Source organism: Diaphorina citri, unplaced genomic scaffold (assembly GCF_000475195.1).
Source record: "Diaphorina citri unplaced genomic scaffold, Diaci psyllid genome assembly version 1.1 scaffold1460, whole genome shotgun sequence".
Lineage (NCBI taxonomy): Eukaryota > Metazoa > Arthropoda > Insecta > Hemiptera > Psyllidae > Diaphorina > Diaphorina citri.
The window spans coordinates 90,382-104,699 of record NW_007378886.1 but is presented as its reverse complement, the minus strand read 5'-3'; the positions used below and the strand labels follow the sequence as shown (position 1 = coordinate 104,699).

The 14,318-nt window shown below is 38.4% G+C and overlaps 2 protein-coding genes across 2 annotated transcripts; both read left to right on the top strand.

The window, feature by feature from the left end:
• The first annotated feature begins 828 nt into the window (after positions 1-828).
• Positions 829-4,483, top strand: LOC103516000 (transcription initiation factor TFIID subunit 1-like). The gene has a single exon (XM_008480950.3). The coding sequence runs from the start codon at positions 881-883 to the stop codon at positions 3,959-3,961; it is 3,081 nt and encodes a 1,026-aa protein (XP_008479172.1). The 5' UTR covers positions 829-880; the 3' UTR covers positions 3,962-4,483.
• Positions 4,484-12,328: 7,845 nt separating this feature from the next.
• LOC108253264 (histidine-rich glycoprotein-like) lies at positions 12,329-12,802 on the top strand. Its single transcript, XM_017446888.2, has one exon. The coding sequence runs from the start codon at positions 12,332-12,334 to the stop codon at positions 12,800-12,802; it is 471 nt and encodes a 156-aa protein (XP_017302377.1). The 5' UTR covers positions 12,329-12,331.
• The last annotated feature ends 1,516 nt before the right edge of the window (positions 12,803-14,318 follow it).

The window sequence follows — 14,318 nt, the reverse complement described above, 5'->3', positions numbered from 1 at the left end:
TCTCTCTCTCTCTCTCTCTCTTTCTCACTCTCTCTCTCTAGGTTTAAAAGCCATAATGTCATTATGTTCACCCTTTTTACTCGTACCTATATTTATATGTAGATACGTATAATTTATGTTGTTGTTCCTATAACTTTGATGCACTGATTTCTGCGTCCTAATGAAGAACAAACAAGAGAGAGAGAGAGAAAGAGAGAGAATGAGAGAGAGAGAGAGAGAGAGAGAGAGAGAGAGAGAGAGAGAGAGAGAGAGAGAGAGAGAGAGAGAGGCGCCACATTGTTATAGGTACCTAGGGTTTTTATTTCAATTTCTCTTCTCCCTCTTTTCCATAACTGGGATCAGTGGAATCTCTAATAGTTTATCATCCAACTCTTACTGGATGTAGGTATCTAGTACTTATTGTATCGATGCATGTCTAGCTGTACGAGAAATAAGTATTTTATCATGAATAATTTTATTAATCTTTAGGTACCTATAGCCTAACTCCATAAATAAAAAGCCCACTCTGAGGCTTAGGGACAAATGCCTCAAGGATAGGTGAAGCTTATACGAATCTGATGGGTACCTAATACAATTTAATAATATTTATTCGTATTTCCACCCCTATAACATTGATAAAATTGTTGTTAGCTAATAAAATTCACAACCAATATTAATTTTCATTTCTTTTTGCTCAATGTGGTCTATGTAGACAGAAATGTATGCAACATGCCGGTTCCTCTTCAATTGTCAATTACTTATAGTGGTTGAGGAGAGGGAGATAACTATACGAACTAATGAAGTGTAGGAAAGCGTAACAATAGGTATCAATCATGAAGTAAAAAGAATCAAACTCATTTAGAATAAACATCAATAATGTGCGATTAGTCAGTTGAGTGACATGGCGAGTGGCGTACGTTTGTGTGTCTGGGTCCTCGTGTGTGCGGTCTGCACGGGACCAAGCTTTCAGCTTAAAGTTCAACCAAATAATAGTTCTAACTCTTTTACATTAAACAATAAGACTAAACAAAAAATCATTCCAAGTGAAATCCAAAACCATAAACACTTGCGAGAAGAAAGCTTAAAATATGTGCCAAGACTCGTCAGATACAGAAAATCTAAATACATTGACAAAGATGTGTTCGAGAAAGTAATAGCAGATCTTAAAAAATCCACTGAAAGTGCGCTAGAAGAAAGAAATGTGCCAAAATCCATCAGAGAGGAGAAAGGAGAACCCGTCAGATCTAAAATTGAAACTAACACTAATTACATTGACAAAGATGTGTTCGAGAGTGTAATAGCAGATCTTAGAAAATCCACTGAAAGTGCGCTAGAAGAAAGAAATGTGCCAAAATCCATCAGAGAGGAGAACGGAGAACCCGTCAGATCTAAAATTGAAACTAACACTAAATACATTGACAAAGATGTGTTCGAGAGTGTAATAGCAGATCTTAGAAAATCCACTGAAAGAAATGTGTTCGACCAACTTGAAAAAAAGCTGGTGAATAAGGTAGGTGGTAATAGTTCAAAAACTTCCCTTGCTGAATCACATTTCAAATCTCGCATCAAGAAATCTGAAAAGCCCAAGTTGGATAGTGAAGGTGAAGATGGTGCATGGGACAAAGGACCTAAGGTATCTCCTAAGTCTGCTTTGGATAGTTTATTTCAATCAGCCTTAAAAGGCCACAAACTTCCCTCGGAGAAAAAAAAGAAGGGATCCAAAGGAAAGGACAGAAAAAATAAGAAGGAACGCCCCAAAAAGTTCAAGGGGGGTGATCTAGTTGGAGCAAACAGTAAAAACCAAGAAGAAGATACAGAGCACGAAATTAAAAGGTTTAAAGGACAGGAACGCACGAATAAGAAGGAACGCAATTCTGAAAAGCCCAAGTTGGATAGTGAAGGTGAAGATGATGCATGGGACAAAGGACGTAAGGTATCTCCAAAGTCTGCTTTTAATAGTATACTTCAAGCCTTAAAAGACCCCGAACATAATTTGGTGAGAAAAAAGAAGCGATCCAAAGGAAAGGAACGCCCTGAAAAGTCCAAGGGGGGTGATCTAGTTGGAGCAAACGGTAACAACCAAGAAGTAACTGCAAAGTACGGATCACAGGAGTGGCCCACAGGAAGGGATATTAAGTATCAGGAGCGGGATGATTTAGTTGGAGCAAACAGTAACAACCGAGCAGTAACTACAGAGTACGGATCACATGAGTGGCCCCAAAAAAAGGATATTAACTATAAGAAGTGGGGTGATTTAGTTGGAGCAAACAGTAACAACAGAGCAGAGTACGAACTACAGGAACGCCCTGAAAAGTCCAAGGAAGTTGATCTAGTGGGAGGAGCAGATACAGAGGAAGAAATACGGAAGTGGCTTGAAGAAAATGACAGCTCGACTAAAAAGGAGAGCCCCAAACAGTACAAGCGGGGTGATCTAGTTGGAGCAAACAGTAAAAACCCCGAGGCAGATACAGAGAAAGAATTACAGGAGTGGTCCAAAGGAAAGGATAGCACAACTAAGAAGGAGAGCCCTGAAAAGTTCAAGGGAGGTGATTTAGTTGGAGCAAACAGTAACAACCAGGAAGAGCACGAAAGAAAGTGGTTTAAAGGAACGGACAGCACGAAAAAGAAGGAACGCAAGTCTGAAAAGCCCAAGTTGGATAGTGAAGGTGAAGATAGTGCATGGGACAAAGTACCCAAGGTAACTCCAAAGTCTGGTTTGGATAGTATATTGCAAGCAGCCTTAAAAGAGAAACTTCCCTCGGAGAAAAAAAAGAAGGGATCCAAAGGAAAGGACAGCAGGAATAAGAAGGAGCGCCCCAAAAAGTCCAAGGGGGGTGATCTAGTTGGAGCAGCCAAAGGAAAGGACAGCAGGAATAAGAAGGAGCGCCCCAAAAAGTCCAAGGGGGGTGATCTAGTTGGAGCAGCCAGTAACACCCAAAAAGCATATTCAGAGCGTGATATACAGAACTGGTTTAATGAAAATGATAGCAAGAAGGGACGCAAGTTTAAGAAGGAACGCAAGTTCAAGAAGGAACGCCCTAGAAAGTCCAAGCTTGGTGATTTAGTTGGAGCAAATAGTAACAACAAAGGAGTAGCTGCAGGGTACAAATCACAAAAGTGGGCCAAAGGAAAGGACCGTAAGTCGAAGAACGAACGCCCCAGAAAGTCCAAGTCTGGTGATTTAGTTGGAGCAGCCAGTTATAACAAAGAAGTAAGTGCAGGGTACAAATCACCGAAATGGTACAAAGAAAAGAACCTCAATGTACGCCCCAGAAAGTCCAAGTTTGGTGATCTAGTTGGAGCAGCCAGTAACGATCAAGAAGTAGCTGCAGGGCACAAATCACACAAGTGGTCTAAAGGAGGCGGCCACAAGTATGAGAAGGAACACCACAAGAAAGGTGGCCACAAGGGGGATAAAGGATACAAAACCAAACATCATCACAAGAAAGGAGAGCATGAGAAACATGGTAAGGATGAACACAAGAAACACTACAAGAAGCACTCAGGACACAAGAAGAAACATCATGATGAGGCGGAGAAGTATGGAGAACATCACAAGAAAGAGAAAGGTCATAAGGGCGCCAAGTACGGAGAGAAGAAAGGGCACAAGAAAGGACATAAAACAAAAGGATACCATCACAAGTTCCACAAGGATGAATATAAAAAAGAACACAAGTTCTATGATGATTATCATAAGAAAGGACATCATGATAAGCATGGACACCATCACAAACATCATGCTAAGAAAGCAGGGAAGCATAAGAAGGGAGGGCATCACAAGTCAGCGTACCATAAAGACGAATATGGAAAGAAAGGTCACAAGGAAGGAGGTCACTACGACCAAGAACATAAAGGTCACAAGGGCAAGAAGGGCCATAAGAAATATCACGAGAATCATTCGGACTATGGAAAGAAAGGTGGCCATAAGGAAGGTAAAAAGTGGGGATTCAGCAAGAAGCATAAACACGGAAAACATGGTTAAGCCTGTTTCTTATCTAACGTGTTTCTTATCAGAATCCACATTGAATTTATATTCTGAGACGAAAAAACACAATGCATGTGCAGACAAAGGTATTTCTTGTTTCATACATGTCAATATGAATATCAATACCATCATACGAGTATTAATTTATATGAGGAATGTGAGTGAGTTGTCACTCCTAAAACGTAGTGCACAAAATCTACTCAATACTTAGTACAATGTAATACCAACTGAACCGAAGCTGAGTATTTTTTGCAACTTATATCATTCTATTTAGATACGTCTTCCTCATCATTGATGACTGAGTAGAAAAAGTATTCTTTGGATTTTGTGCATGTTTGTAAACTATTATCTACCTACAATACCTACATATTATGTACATAGGTAGGATGAGCTATGTAACTTTGTACAATAGAAATTCAAATTTGTTACCTATATTATCTAGTTTAAGTTTTACCTAGCTTAACATTTCTTTTAATTTAACTATGTAGGAATGTAATTATGTCATTTTTTTTTTTTTTTTTTTTTTTTAAAACTAAAAACTAGTACCTACATACTTATACCTTTCTGGTAATTTGGGCTTCATCGAGGATTCTTTTAAGGTGTTGGAGGTATGGAAGACATGCGGAGGTGAACATTGAATCGAGGTAGCCGTTCCGAGAACGAACCTCATCTGTTTAGGATATACTTAATTTGTCTCGGGTGGGAATCGAACTCGCCACCTAGCACTTACAAGGCAGAGATGCGCTACCCTCCAAGGTAGAACTACCTACTAGGTTGGCAAAAATTCTTTTAGCTGAGAGGTTACAATAAATTTGTATGAATGCCTTGTAATTATTTTGAGTATGCAATGTGCAACACAAGACAAATTAGTGGAGGCGGAGGTGAAATATGGCATTTTGATAGAAGGAGGACTTTTCTCCTTGGAGTCCCCAAGGATCCAACAAATACTAGGATGAAAGGTGTTCATTTTGATAATCCAGACATGATCAAAAGAATATTCCGATTGCAGCTACCTTACGCAGATTCGTAGAAAGTAGAAGCTTAACCCATCCTTTAGAGGTGTTTGCCCCTACACCTTAGTCTCGGAATGGGCTTATTGTGTATGTATAAATAAACAACTATACCTTCGTACCTAACGATTTTATTAGATTATACCTATCAAAAGACGAAGTCTTAAAATTGAGACGTAGATTCGTAGAAAGTAGAAACTTAACCCATCCTTTAGAGCTGTTTGCCCCTACACCTTAGCCTCGGAGTGGGCTTTTTGTGTATGTATAAATAAACAACTATACCTTCGTACCTAACGATTTTATTAGATTATACCTATCAAAAGACGAAGTCTTAAAATTGAGTGATTGCAGCTACCTACGTAGATTCGTAGAAAGTAGAAGCTTAACCCATCCTTTAGAGCTGTTTGCCCCTACACGTTAGCCTCGGAGTGGGCTTTTTGTGTATGTATAAATAAACAACTATACTTTCGTACCTAACCATTTTATTAGATTATACCTATCAAAAGACGAAGTCTTAAAATTGAGCAAATTCCTAATCAGTCATCTAGTTAACCACATAGTTATATTCGACTGACTGATTCACTTATTCCTCAGTTTTGTTAACTATCTGACTCACAAGGTTGCTATCGGTATCTACCGAAGCATTTCTACATGGTTGACACGATTTTCAAAATTGACTAAATTGAAACCTTGGTCCCATAGCCAGCTGATGATGTGTGAATGTGAATGAATTGACACATCATTTAAAGTAGGTAGGTACTCATTTCTTTTTTCTACGATTCCCTTTATCTTATCCGCAGGTGCCATAGGTCAATAAATTATAAATTTGTTTAGAGTTTAGATCTTACTGAATTTACTCAATAAAGAGAGATGTCTGTTCACAGTGTTCACGTTATGTTGACTTTGACAGGTTTGGATCATCTAATCTTTTCTTCAAAGGTATTCTATAAATTCTATTCAGTACTCAACTTTATAATTCCACTAGAGGAATCAGAGATCTATTGATCCCACCAATCGCATAACCAAGGTCTTAAACAGGGAGAAGACCAGTGTCTTGCTGTGGGACTAGAGATCACAACGGCCAAACGGTAACCAGCCCGGCTAGCTGGAGGTTTATCATGCTTTAAAGGATAAGCAGTATAAGCACAGGTCCTCATGATGGTTGACTGCGGTTCGGGACAGGCCAAGTAATCTTGGGTAGATACCATCAATCCCCCTCGGTGCAGCGCAAACGGTAACCAGCCCGGCTAGCTGGAGGTTTATCATGCTTTAAAGGATAAGCACAGGTCCTCATGATGGTTGACTGCGGTTCGGGACAGGCCAAGTAATCTTGGGTAGATACCATCAATCCCCCTCGGTGCAGCATCTAGAGATCACAACGGGCAAACGGTAACCAGCCCGGCTAGCTGGAGGTTTATCATGCTTTAAAGGATAAGCACAGGTCCTCATGATGGCAGAGATGTGCGAACCGCAAAATGCTAAATGGAAAATGCAAAATGCAAAATGTAAAATGTACATTTACATTTTACATTTCAAATTGTTATAACAAAAACATCGTATAACCAACCTTCGTACAACATTGCTCTCCAGAACCCAACTTCGCCCTTTTTTAAATCCCAAGTTACATTGGTTAGACATTGGACTGATTGGACTACCTTTAATCCCAAGTTCCATTAGTTACACATTGAACCACCTTTAATCCCAAGTTCCCTTGGTTACACATTGAACTTCCCTTAATCCCGAGTTTCCTTGGTTAGACATTGGACTACCCTTAATCCCAAGTTTCCTTAGTTAGACATAGGACTACCCTTAATCCCAAGTTCCATTGGTTAGACATTGGACTACCCTTAATCCCAAGTTTCCTTGGTTAGACATTGGACTACCCTTAATCCCAAGTTCCCTTAGTTAGACATTGGACTACCCTTAATCCCAAGTTTCCTTGGTTAGACATTGGACTACCCTTAATCCGAAGTTCCCTTAGTTAGACATTGGACTACCCTTAATCCCAAGTTTCCTTGGTTAGACATTGGACTTCCCCTAATCCCAAGTTTCCCAAGTCCGATTGGTTGAAGAGGGGGTTCCACTTGTGTTCTAGACATACAAACCTCTCGAAATTCAGTTAAGCTGAATAATCCCTGAGGTACAATGAGACAGAGTACTCGAAATACGGGACTAAAAACATGCGAGAGAGAGGAAGAGAGAGGGGGAAAGAGAGAGAAAATAATTACCCAGAAAGTTAAAGCAAAGAAACAAAGTACGAGTAAATTCACAAGTTTATTTTTTTCTGAACACATTTAAAGAAAAAAGAAAGAGGGAAAAATAGAAATTAAAGAAAATATTAAAAGAGGAAATCATATAATTAAATAAAACAAACGAGGAAATACGAGAGAGGGGGGGGGATAAAAGAAAATCTAATTTTCCATTTTTTTTCCTGCCCGGAAAAAAGGGCATTTTTCCTTCGGATAAGAAAGTAATCTCAATTTATGATAGGAATATTAGGAAGTAAAAAGAACATGTAGGTACCTACACTACAGAGGGAGAGAGAGAGAGAGAAAGCTCTGCCCGTATACGTAGTTGACTTCATTCGAGCAGGATAAGCAAGGTATATTCTATTCATAACTTTTGCGAAGTGCAAAGTTGTTTATGGAACATGAGCATGGTCCATCCAGTAATCAGCAATATTTCAAATCCATCATCTAGTTTGCCGCGTGCAAAGTGAACCATGAAGTCGTCTGAACTCAAATTACAAAACAAACAGAAACCGAATACCAAAGAATTCCTATTTACCTAAAGAATACCTATCTACCTACCTGAAGAATACCTACTTACTAGGGTTGCCAGATCATTTTCAGCCCAAAACGGGACAAGCGACCTAAAACGTCCAAAAAAACGGGATTTTGGATGAAAATACGGGTTACCTAGGTTTTAACTTACTTTCAGCCAAGACTTGGTGACTGATGACTCTGATGAGTGATGAATTGATGATCTGATGATTGACGTCTACCTACCTGAAGAATACCTACTTACCTAGGTTTTAACTTACTTTCAGCCAAGACTTGGTGACTGATGACTCTGATGAGTGATGAATTGATGATCTGATGATTGACACTTCCACCAAGGAAATCTCCTTATGAAGGAGTGTCCACAAATAGTCGAAACCGATCGATCGTCGCTCGACGTCGAATGAAACCTTAAACTACCTTAACAACATAGATTCACCTCTTCACCTCATCGATTGACCATCAATGGACGCAACGCAACGGTCAACGGCGTCGACTATCTGTGGACACAGCTTTACACTTACGCCGTCGATCGACGAGGTCGACTACATATACGGGCAGAGCTTTCTCTCTCTCTCTCTCTCTCTCTCTCTCTCTCTCTCTCTCCCTCTCCTTAAACTATCTTAACAACATAGATTCACCTCTTCACCTCGTCGATTGACCATCAATGGACGCAACGGTCAACGGCGTCGACTATGTGTGGACACAGCTTTACACTTACGCCGTCGATCGACGGGGTCGACTACATATACGGGCAGAGCTTTCTCTCTCTCTCTCTCTCTCTCTCTCTCTCATTTAAAGTAGGTAGGTACTCAGATTTAGACAGCCGTTAACACGAGCACTTAAATTTAGACAGTGAATCAATTTATAAATACTACAAAAAACCCTCTCTGAGGCTTAGATGTACGGGCAACTACTCCAAAAGATGAATTAAGCTTATACAAATACTACCAGTAAATATAAATACCTAAATAAATATGTCCTTAATTATTTGTAGAATAAATAATACGAACCGGTAGAAAATGATAGGTAGGCTCATAATTATAATAAAGGCCCTAACCTTCAGTTTGACACAAACCTCTGACATTTGACACCTACTTGCTGAATCGCCACACGTCAGATCCCATGAAAAAGGCAAATATTGCTAAAAAGAAATATATGTACCTACCTAATATTATAAAAGGTGATTCTGATATCAAAGGTAAAAAAAAATCAGCCTTTGTGCTAATTTATTTCTCTGGTGACTGTTGTTATGTTGTTTCAATCGTTTAAAAACAGCCTCATGACGGTCGTGACATACCTAACTAATCATAAAATTGATAAATAATCATTCATTGTATATTGTATGATATAAGATAGGTACCTATAATGTATAATATGGCTAATCATAAAATTGATAAATAATCATTCATTGTATATTGTATGATATAAGATAGGTATAATGTATAATATGATAAGAAGAAAAGAATGAATGATAACAGGTTATACATAATATATATGTATGGTTGATGGTTGTCTTTTACAATGAAAGTACAAAGCCCCCGGATTCCACAGAGTTGCGGACTAAGACTTGGATGGAAAATGATGTTACCCGGAGATATGCCGATATGGAAGTCATTCATGCAATTCTATCATGTCACTAGAAGACATCACGTGAATGGCCTTGACATCAGCGAAAATCAGAAAGTGAAGATAGAGAAAGACCAAACCATGGTAATCGTCACGTGAATGGCCTTGACATCAGCGAATATCAGAAAGTGAAGATAGAGAAAGACCAAACCATGGTAATCAAAACGGAAGAGAGTGGAAATTAGCGAATTAATTTTCTTTGCGAGTTGCATCGGTATCTACCGAAGCATTTCTACATGGTTGACACCATTTTCAAAATTGACTAAATTGAAACCTTGGTCCCATAGCCAGCTGATGTGTGAATGTGAATGAATTGACACATCATTTAAAGTACTCAGATTTAGACAGCCGTTAACACGAGCACTTAAATTTAGACAGTGAATAAATTTATAAATACTACAAAAAACCCTCTCTGAGGCTTAGGTGTACGGGCAACTACTCCGAAAGATGAGTTAAGCTTATACAAATACTACAGTAAATATAAATACCTAAATAAATATGTCCTTGATTATTTGTAGAATAAATAATACGAACCGGTAGAAAATGATAGGTAGGCTCATAATTATAATAAAGGCCCTAACCTTCAGTTTGACACAAACCTCTGACATTTGACACCTACTTGCTGAATCGCCAGACGTCAGATCCCATGAAAAAGGCAAATACCTGTTCAAATATTGCTAAACGAAAAAGAAATATATGTACCTACCTAATATAATAAAAGGTGATTCTCATATCAAAGGTAAAAAAAAATCAGCCTTTGTGCTAATTTATTTCTCTGGTGACTGTTGTTATGTTGTTTCAATCGTTTAAAAACAGCCTCGTGACATGACATACCTAACTAATCATAAAATTGATAAATAATCATTCATTGTATATTGTATGATATAAGATAGGTACCTATAATGTATAATATGATAAGAAGAAAAGAATGAATGATAACAGGTTATACATATACGTAATATATATTATGTATGGTTGATGGTCGTCTTTTACAATGAAAGTACAAAGCCCCCGGATTCCACAGAGTTGCGGACTAAGACTTGGATGGAAAATGATGTTACCCGGAGATATGCCGATATGGAAGTCATTCATGCAATTCATGTCACTAGAAGACATCACGTGAATGGCCTTGACATCAGCGAAAATCAGAAAGTGAAGATAGAGAAAGACCAAACCATGGTAATCCCATTAGTTAGACATAGGACTTCCCTTAATCCCGAGTTTCCTTGGTTAGACATTGGACTACCCTTAATCCCAAGTTTCCTTGGTTAGACATTGGACTACCCTTAATCCCAAGTTCCATTGGTTAGACATTGGACTTCCCCTAATCCCAAGTTTCCCAAGTCCGATTGGTTGAAGAGGGGGTTCCACCTGTGTTCCAGACATACAAACCTCTCGAAATTCAGTTAAGCTGAATAATCCCTGAGGTATAATGAGACAGAGTACTCGAAATACGGGGCTAAAAACATGCGAGAGAGAGGAAGAGAGAGGGGGAAAGAGAGAGAAAATAATTACCCAGAAAGTTAAAGCAAAGAAACAAAGTACGAGGTTAGACATTGGACTTCCCTTAATCCCAAGTTCCCTTGGTTAGACATTGGACTTCCCTTAATCCCAAGTTCCCTTGGTTAGACATTGGACTACCCTTAATCCCAAGTTTCCTTGGTTAGACATTGGACTTCCCCTAATCCCAAGTCCGATTGGTTGAAGAGGGGGTTCCACTTGTGTTCCAGACATACAAACCTCTCGAAATTCAGTTAAGCTGAATAATCCCCGAGGTATAATGAGACAGAGTACTCGAACTACGGGGCTAAAAACATGCGAGAGAGAAGAAGAGAGAGAAAATAATTACCCAGAAAGTTAAAGCAAAGAAACAAAGTACGAGTAAATTCACAAGTTTATTTTTTTCTGAACACATTTAAAGAAAAAAGAAAGAGGGAAAAATAGAAATTAAAGAAAATATTAAAAGAGGAAATCATATAATTAAATAAAACAAACGAGGAAATACGAGAGAGGGGGGGGGATAAAAGAAAATCTAATTTTCCATTTTTTTTCCTGCCCGGAAAAAAGGGCATTTTTCCTTCGGATAAGAAAGTAATCTCAATTTATGATAGGAATATTAGGAAGTAAAAAGAACATGTAGGTACCTACACTACAGAGGGAGAGAGAGAGAGAGAAAGCTCTGCCCGTATACGTAGTTGACTCCGTCGATCGACGGCGTAAGTGTAAAGCTGTGTCCACACATAGTCGACGCCGTTGACCGTTGCGTTGCGTCCATTGATGGTCAATCGACGAGGTGAAGAGGTGAATCTATGTTGTTAAGGTAGTTTAAGGTTTCATTCGACGTCGAGCGACGATCGATCGGGTTCGACTATTTGTGGACACTCCTTCATAAGGAGATTTCCTTGGTCATCCACTAATAGATAGTATTTGACTTCTCTTCTCCCTTTTCTTTCGACCTTCTGCATATTACACATTAAGCATTACTTTTGACATATTATGTTGGTATTCAAATTTTTCCTTTTTTCTTTGTCATTCCATTTTTTTTTCTTTCGCATTTAATTTGCCACTTTCATAATATTGCTGTAAGGAAAATAAATTAGACTGTGAGTATGAGTATTGGGTAGGTACCTAATGATGGAAGACCAAGTTGTGATTAATTGTGGTTGATTGATTGACTGATTATCATTTACCGGCATGATTAATATGATACCTATGTCAACAAAATTTCAGTCGGCCTTGAAGTGTTGCAGCAATGCGTTCATAGTGGTTTGTTTTGATTCGGCTGTCGAGTGCATGCAGCCATTGAATCGAATGCCACAACAGTGTCTAGTCTTTGCGCAAGAGTCACGATCCCGCCCTCAACTATTGGAAGAGGGGATTCATATAAATAGGAACAGGGTGATGAAATGATCTTGATTCTAGTATGACATGCTAATAGTAAGACGGTCATGTTGAGAGCGGTGCTGTGTATCGCTGTGCTATGTTTGTGTCTAATAGTGAGCTCGGGAAAACAAACCAATGTCAAAGGCGAAGAAGATAATGCTTTGGTCGTTGCCAAACCCTTGACCAAGGATATTGTTGCCTTGGATGCAGTATCAGCGGTCAGTGAAGACTTGGACACAGCGGCATCCAGTAAGAAATACAAGAAAGGCGGTGGAGAGAAGCATCACTCGGACAAATACCATAAACACGGCAAGAAAGGTGAGAAAGGGTACAAGAAACATCATGAAGATTGGCATGGAAAGAAGGGACATCATAAGAAAGCGCAGAAGAAGAAACATTTCAAGGAACATGGAGGTCACAAGAAGAAGCACCATGATGAAGGAGGATACCATAAAGAACACAAGAAAGGAGAAAAAGGCGAAAAAGGACATAAGTACAAGGACAGCAAGAAGTATCATCTCATTTTATCTGAATAAATCACCCTTTTCTAGTTCGGTATCTAAACTCTCTGGTCACCCTGTACATCGTACCATCCACTGTTAGAACAATGTTTTATATTTCTCATTATCTACTCAACTGTTATACAAAAAAGTAAGTAGAACGGAACTCAAGCGAAAATATAGGAAAATAAAGCCCCTTTCCTCCCTTTCTTCTTCTCCTCCTCCTCCTCCCTTTCTTCTTCTGTGTCTCCTTTTTTAGCCCGTCCTTTCTATATTATTACGATAGTAATAACAAAAGGTATAGTGGACGGGCTATTGTATTCGCTTCGGTGTCGTCTGTCTGTCGGTTTGTCTGTCTGTCCCCATAGAAGGACTTATCCAAACCTGGTCGACCTATATATCAAATTAAAGGTCTTTTTAGCAGGACTAAGTAGAACGGAACTCAAGCGAAAATATAGGAAAATAAAGCCCCTTTCCTCCCTTTCTTCTCCTCCTCCTCCTCCTCCCTTTCTTCTTCTTCTGTGTCTCCTTTTTTTAGCCCGTCCTTTCTGTATTATTACGATAGTAATAACAAAAGGTATAGTGGACGGGCTATTGTATTCGCTTCGGTGTCGTCCGTCTGTCTGTCCCCATAGAAGGACTTGTCCAAACCTGGTCGACCTATATATCAAATTAAAGGTCTTTTTACCAGGAACACGAAAGTGGTGGTGCAAATTTTCTACCACGATCGAATAAACTACGGGCTAAAAGTTCCCGGAGGGACGGACCCAGCTTGTTTCTCTTCTCTTTTCTCCTCTTCGATTAAGAAAAAATAATACGGTGTGAAAAAAATGTTTTACTGGAGATATTTTAAATTGTCTTGTTCTTTCATATTAAATTAAAGGTCACCCCATCCTTGCAATTTTCGGTGGATGGGCATTAGATCTTTGAAATTTTCTTTAGTATGAAACAATACAATTTAAGATGCTTTTTCTTCTCACTGTATCTGTAAGAAATTGTAATGATTGTAAATTATCTGACATTTAGGTATTTATAAATTTTATATAAAATAATAATAATAATAATAAATCATGTAAGTACTTTTCTACCTAATAAATTGTAAATAAAACGATTTCTTCACTTTTTGATACTTACGTCAATTGTCTTCTCATTCCATAGGTTCTGGATTTAAAGATCCCCCTTTTATTTAGTCTGTTAATAAGTTATAATTCGTTGGAATAATATAAACAAAGGATATAAGTATGACTAGAGTACCTATCTAATAGAAAATAGTTAGTTTGAATATTGTAAAAGAAAGTTGAGTGATTTTCACTCCAGATCTTTTATTGGCATAAACTTAACAAATAACGTAAAATAATAGTTATCCTACTTTAGAAGGAAAACAATAAATTACCTTTACTTAACTAATTAGTACCTTGTGGAAACTTTTACTGTTAACAAATGTTGAAATTTAAGCTGTAAGGTACACATTTATCTTAAAACTAATTTTTTGGCATTTGGGGGGCATTCCTTTAAGAACAAGGTACCTACATACCTACATAATGTGTATGTA